This window comes from Lathyrus oleraceus, chromosome 5 (genome assembly GCF_024323335.1).
Source record: "Lathyrus oleraceus cultivar Zhongwan6 chromosome 5, CAAS_Psat_ZW6_1.0, whole genome shotgun sequence".
Classification (NCBI taxonomy): domain Eukaryota; kingdom Viridiplantae; phylum Streptophyta; class Magnoliopsida; order Fabales; family Fabaceae; genus Lathyrus; species Lathyrus oleraceus.
This window is the reverse complement of record NC_066583.1, coordinates 111639625-111646935: the sequence shown is the minus strand read 5'-3', so window position 1 is coordinate 111646935 and position 7311 is coordinate 111639625. Positions and strand designations below refer to the sequence as shown.

Below are 7311 nucleotides of genomic sequence, written 5' to 3'. Positions count from 1 at the left end.
AACCAAAATGGATACGGCAAACAAAATGATGAGATAATGTAATTCATACCGTCAGCCCGGACACAATCATACAAATTATCCCAATGTTGGAGCAAGCTCCACAACATAATTATTGAATCCACTTTTAGTCCCGTTTTTGATATGTAATTCATTTTATATAACCATTTTATTTCATATTGAAAACAATGTTATTTTCATAACGATTACAATTTTCGGTTACAACTATTAAAACAACAACACACAAAACAAATAAAACGACTAGACAATATATCTATGTGATTACAACCAGCATGGCAATATCATATGAACTATACATCATAATACGACAATCACTGTCAATTTTAATTGACTCCCAGACACGATATTCTCCATTATTGTTGAACATCGTAACAAGTGCCAAATTAAAAAATGTGTGTGCCATCTAATAAAGTTTAGTAATAGGTATTCAATTCAATTTATTAGAATTATAGAGGACTACATTTTTAACGGAAAAAAAAGGTAGAAATATAAAATATCAATTCTTTTGCCGGAAAAAAAAAGGAAATATTTGAAAAAAAATCAAACAAAAAATAAAAAGTCGTAATAAATAACACTAAAATCGAGTGGATAACAATAAAAAAAAGTAGTAATAAGTAAAGAAAAGTCCATATCCAATTTAAATAAGTCAAATGTTTTGATGATATCCACCGGATATCGTTGCTCATTTATTATTCAATTCACCAAATAACGTTAACACCTGACTATACAAGGACTTACCATATTCATTAGGTTTTCATCACTCCAGAAGAAATCTTAAAACACAAAAACAATATGGTCGGTTGGGCTATTGCCGTTCACGGCGGCGCTGGTGTTGATCCTAATCTCCCACCACAGCGTCAACAAGAAGCCATGCAACTTCTTACTCATTGTCTTAATCTTGGTATCTCCGCTCTCCGTTCCAATGCATCCGCTCTCGATGTAGTTGAACTCGTCGTATGTCTTCCGTTCCCTCTCTCACACACAATCACGGGATAGTGTTATATATATGAATGTCGTGTTCTTGAATTTTGACCCATGCATTAACATGTTAGGGTTGGTACCTTTTTGTGACAGGTGAGACAATTGGAAACGGATCCATTGTTCAATTCTGGACGTGGATCTGCGCTTACAGCAAAAGGAACTGTGGAGATGGAGGCTAGTATCATGGACGGTACCAAGAGAAGATGCGGTGCTGTATCTGGCGTTTCCACCGTGAAAAACCCTATCTCACTTGCTCGTCTTGTTATGGAGAAATCACCTCATTCATACCTTGCCTTTTCCGGCGCAGAAGAATTTGCCCGTCAACAGGTTTGTTATCAATATTTCTTATTTTTTCTCTCAACTTTTACAAATATATTTGGGTTCATTAACTATATGATTGGGGGTTGTGTTTTGCTAGGGCGTGGAGGTTACCGAAAATGAATACTTCATCACTCCTGATAATGTTGGTATGCTGAAACTTGCAAAAGAAGCAAATACAATTATGGTAATAGATTTTTACTATGCTATATATGTATATGGTTTCAATGAATATTTTTATTAATGATTTTAATGTATGTGTTTGATGGATGGTGATGCAGTTTGACTATCGAATTCCGACGGCTGGACAATGTGCAGGAGTTGAAAGTCCAGTGAAGATGAACGGTCTGCCGATAAGTGCTTATGCACCGGAGACGGTCGGATGTGTGGTGGTGGACAGTGAAGGAAGGTGTGCTGCTGCCACATCGACTGGTGGTTTAATGAACAAAATGAGTGGTCGAATTGGTGATTCACCACTGATAGGTGCTGGAACATATGCATGTGAATTATGTGGAGTTTCTTGCACTGGCGAAGGTGAAGCTATCATACGTAGTACTCTAGCACGTGAAGTTGCAGCAGTAATGGAGTACAAAGGTTATAGGCTTCAAGAGGCGGTGGATTATGTGATAAAACATCGTCTTGATGAAGGGTTTGCTGGTCTTATTGCGGTGTCTAATAAGGGTGAAGTTGCTTTTGGTCATAATTGTAATGGAATGTTTAGGGGATGTGCTACTCAAAATGGGTTTATAGAGGTAGGAATCTGGGATTAGACAAATAAATAAATAGGAAAATTATATATAAAATGGCAGTGTTTGAGTTTTCTGGTTTAGACAAAGTTATAGCCGTTAGACTAGGCTACCTTTCCTTTTTATATGATAGAATCATCATATTTATTTCCTAGGATTAGGTCTCATCCTATAATAAAGAGAGGTGCTCGCGATGCGGTTTAGATGATTTTGACGTTAAAAATATTTGAACGGTAAGAGAAAAAAATACGCGGTTCAATTTGTTTTGGTTGACTTTAGAAATAAAATCAAACAAAACCAATGTTGTTTGAGTTGGATGGTTGATTCGATTTTTTAAAAGATTTTTATTGAGACATACATATATCTATAAAGAACAACATAACTCTGTATTTAGTCTTTAGACAAACGCGACAAAAAATAGTATCATAAAATAATATAAAAAATATTATAATAAAATCAAAAAAAATAGAGATGAGAGATTAGAGAAGATGAAAAAGAAAGAGTAGAAGAAATGTGAGATTAAAGAAGAAATGTGCGATAAAAACTTAATTAGAACACAAAATAGTAACATAAAAATTGTTGAGAATGTATCAAGTGTGAGTAGTATGGATAATAATCCCACATTGGTTAGTAACGTGGAGACTTGAGCATTTATAAGTGAGAGAACTCACTCACCTATCACCTCAAGGTTTTAGGTGAATATGTGGTGTGTCTCTCACAAAATATTGCTCTAGAAAAGAAGTCTCACAATATCCAATGCTCCTTACTTGGTTCGAGAAAAGAGACCGACTTACTTGTATCGAAAGTCAACGGCGCCAATGTGGTGAATAAGAAATGTTCCGTTGAAGAGTGTCAACAGTGCCAACGAGGTGAATAAGAAACGTTCATTGTGGACTCACACTTGAGGGGGAGTGTTGAGAATGTATCAAGTGTGACTAATATGTATAATAGTTCGTGCGGTACAAGAGTGTGGACTCACACTTGAGGGGGAGTGTTGAGAATGTATCACAATAGTGAAAAACTCCCCCAACAAAAATGATGGAGATGAAGATGAAAAAGAAAGAACATAAGAGAAGAGAGATTAAAGTAGAAGATGCAAAAAATGCGCGATACTATTAAGAGAGGTTTGAGAAGGTTAAAACTAAAACCCTAAGTGTGAGTAAGAGAAAATCATTCGTAATTGTAAGGTTAAAGTATAATAGGGTTGAAGTAGAAGATGGAGATGAAGATGAAAAAGAAAGAACATAAGAGAAGAGAGATTAAAGTAGAAGATGCAAAAAATGCGTGATACTATTAAGAGAGGTTTGAGAAGGTTAAAACTAAAACCCTAAGTGTGAGTAAGAGAAAATCATTCGTAATTGTAAGGTTAAAGTATAATAGGGTTGAGTTTTTGGTTGGTTATGGGATAAGTGAAGTTTGGATTGTAACATAATGCGTTTTTGTTTGGTTTTGTTCGGTTTGTAAAATACAAACCACAAACCAAAGAAAACTGTGCGATTTTGTTAAAAAATGACTCAAACACATCCAAACCAAATACAGTTTTTTTGCGATTTCAATTTGGTTTGGTTTACAGTTTTCTATTGGGTTAGTTCAGTTTTGAACACCCCTATTAACAAGAATTGTTATTTGCGACAATTATAGCTGTTGATATTTGTAAATATAATATTAAGAATATTTGTATATCGAATAGTCTCACATCGACTATATCATGTAATTAGTTATAATCTCTTTATATATAATAAAGTCTCCGTAGTGCTTTTCAAGACACACGGTTTATTCAAATGTCTCTTAGTCTCTTGTATTTCAACATGGTATCAGAGCAGTGGTACTTGGGAACTGGTTCCTCTACCCCATGGAAAATCTTTAGTAGGTCGTCGTTGACTTTATACAGTAAAGGTTGGTCCAAATGGTAAGATTGATCAATTTAAAGCCCGATTGATAGCCAAAGGATACACTCAGATTTTTTGGATTGGATTATAGTGATACCTTCTCGCCCGTAGCCAAGATGGTATCTGTTAGACTTCTTCTAGCCATTACAGCCATTCGACATTGGCCTATTCATCAACTTGACATCAAAATGCTTTTTTACATGGTGATCTTGAAGAGGAAGTATATATGGAGCAACCACCTGGATTTGTTGCTCAGGGGGAGTCATCGAATATGGTGTGTAGGTTACACAGGTCTCTTTATGGTCTTAAGCAATCTCCGAGAGTTTGGTTCGGCAGATTCAGGATTGTAGTACAACAGTTTGGTATGGTCCGTAGTAAAGCTGACCATTCTGTTTTTTATCGGCACTCAACCCAAGGGTGTATTTATCTTATTGTGTATGTAGATGATATTGTCATAACTAGTAGTGATCAGCAGGGTATACTCCAGTTAAAGCAACATCTCTCAAATCAATTTCAGACAAAAGATCTTGGTAAACTTCGTTATTTCTTGGGTATTGAGGAAGCCCAATCTATAGATGGTTTGGTGATTTCTCAACGGAAATATGCTATGGATATTTTGGAAGAAACATTTTTGTTGAATGCTAAACCAGCTGATACTCCTATGGATCCAGGTGTCAAACTACTACCCAATCAGGGGGAGCCTCTATTTGACTCATAAATGTATAGAAGATTGGTTGGAAAGTTTAATTATCTCACAGTCACTCGTTCAGACATTTCTTTTGCAGTTAGTATGGTAAGTCAGTTCTTAAACTCCCTTTGTCAGAAACACATGGATGTTGTTATCCGGATTCTGAGATACATCAAATGTGCTCCAGGAAAAGGTCTAGTGTATGAAAATAAAGGATATACTCAGATAGTTGGATACTCCGATGCTGATTGGGCAGGATCACCCATTGATAGACGATCCATCTCTAGGTATTGTGTACTTGTTGGAGGAAATCTTATATCCTGGAAAAGTAAGAAACAAAACGTAGTTGCAAGGTCAAGCGCCGAGGCAGAGTATAGGGTCATGGCAATGGCAACATGTGAACTTATTTGGTTAAAACAGTTGCTCAAGGAATTTCAAATTGAAGAAGCAAGATCAATGACACTTATTTGTGATAATCAAGCCGCATTGCACATTGCTTCAAATCCAGTCTTCCATGAGAGGATCAAACATATTGAGATAGGTTGTCACTTTGTCAGAGAGAAAATCGAATCAGGTGACATCGTCATAAACTTTGTCAACTCTAATGATCAATTGACAAACGTGTTTACAAAATCTCTACGAAATCCCAAAACTAATTATATATGTAACAAGCTTGGTGCATTTGACTTATATGCTCAAGCTTGAGGGGGAGTGTTGATATTTGTAAATATAATATTAAGAATATTTGTATATCGAATAGTCCCACATCTACTATATCATGTAATTAGTTATAATTTCTTTATATAAAATAAAGTCTCCGTAGTGCTTTTCAAGACACAAGGTTTATTCAAATGTCTCTTAGTCTCTTGTATTTCAACAATAGCTATCATGATTTGACCTTTAGGACGATTCTACTACACACGAAATTCAAAATCAGACTCATTCAGGATGTCAATAGAAGCAGAACAGTTGTTCATATAGAAGGTTGCTGTTGTGACAAAACAGGAATGCATTAGAACAAATAATAAAGGAAAGATATAGCTTTAATTAACATAAGATATCACGAAGAGATCAACATTATCACACAATCCCCTTTGGGTGGAATGCACAATCCCCTCTAGGAAGACAATCATAGTAATGACTCAAAAACATTCCTCAAACTACAAAGAAACTTTTATAAATTAAAATGAGTGGTCTCACTTTGGTGGTAATCACATACAATTATTTATAGAATTTCTTGTATAGGAATCCAATCATGAATTTAAACAATATATCATTCCGAATAAATTTTGTCTTCAATAGTATCAATGTCAATATTATAGGGATATTATATAGTATTTCAAAATATTTGACAAAACAAATGTATTACAAATTTATATAAACTAATATTTATTTAATAAAATATCCAAGATAATTAAAAAATAATAGAAATCTAGAGATTCACATTACATGTTGTTTTATATATAATTCCCTTAGTTTTTTTATATATATAGATTTAATTAGTTTAATATATAGTTTTAATTAGTTATATATATATATATATATATATATATATATATATATATATATATATATATATATATATATATATATATATATATATAATTTAATTGGTATAAAAATATAATACTTCTGAGACAAATCTTGACCCAAAAATAAATCATTGTTTTTTATTGGATATCCAGATCGAGCTAAAGGATACATATTCTTTTGTGTTGGTAGAGGTAATAAAATTGTGGAGTTCTTGCATGCAAAATTCTTTGAGCTTGATGTTGCTGAGCCTGTCATTACATATGATAATATTGATTCTGTTATGCCTGTCGTTGTTACTTTGCCACAACCTAATTTTGATATTGTTGGATCATCCACTGCTCATGGAGGTTCTACTCTAAATGAGAATGTGGCTGAACATCGAGTTGAAGATGTGGTTGAACCACATGTTGAAAATGTAGTTGATCCTCCTGTTATAGCAGAGGTTGCACAACCTGATGAGCCAGATGAGAAAATTCATGTTAAAAGGTCGGTAAGACAAAAGCGATTTGTTATCCCTGATTATTTTGTAGTTTATCTTAGTGATGATGCTTATGATGTTGATATCGTTATTGATCCTAAAAATTATTTATAAGTTATTGCTTATTCTCAATCTAGCATGTGGACATATGCAATGGATGACGAAATGAAATCCTTGGTAGATAATGATGTTTGAGAACTAGTGGAGTTACCAAGAAACTGTAAGATTATTGGTTGCAGGTGGATATTCAAAATAAATAAGGACTCAAAAGGTAAAATTGAGATGTTTAAGGCAAGACTTGTGGCTAAAGGCTTCACAAAAAAAAAAAAGGAATTGATTTTAATGAAATTTTTTCTCATGTTTCCACTAAAGACTCTTTTAGAATCGTTATGGCCCTTGTAGCACATTTTGACTTAGAGTTGCACCAGATGGATGTTAAGATTTCTTTTCTAAATGATGATATTAATAAGGAGGTGTACATGCAGCAACCTGATGGTTTTGTGTCAAGTGGTAATGAGCAATTAGTTTGTAAATTGAGAAAATCGATTTATGGTTTGAAACAGGCTTCCAGAGGATGGTACTTGAAATTTTATAAGGTGGTGACTTCATTGGGTTTTGAAAAAAATAAAGTCGATAAGTGAATCTACCTTAAGGTCAGTG

At 34.1% G+C, this 7311-nt stretch overlaps 1 protein-coding gene across 1 annotated transcript; it reads left to right on the top strand.

The window, feature by feature from the left end:
* Window positions 1-788: 788 nt before the first annotated feature.
* LOC127088086 (probable isoaspartyl peptidase/L-asparaginase 2) lies at window positions 789-2087 on the top strand. The gene is made up of 4 exons (XM_051028998.1): window positions 789-972; window positions 1093-1326; window positions 1418-1504; window positions 1599-2087. The coding sequence occupies exons 1-4, from the start codon at window positions 811-813 to the stop codon at window positions 2085-2087; spliced, it is 972 nt and encodes a 323-aa protein (XP_050884955.1). The 5' UTR covers window positions 789-810.
* Window positions 2088-7311: the final 5224 nt, after the last annotated feature.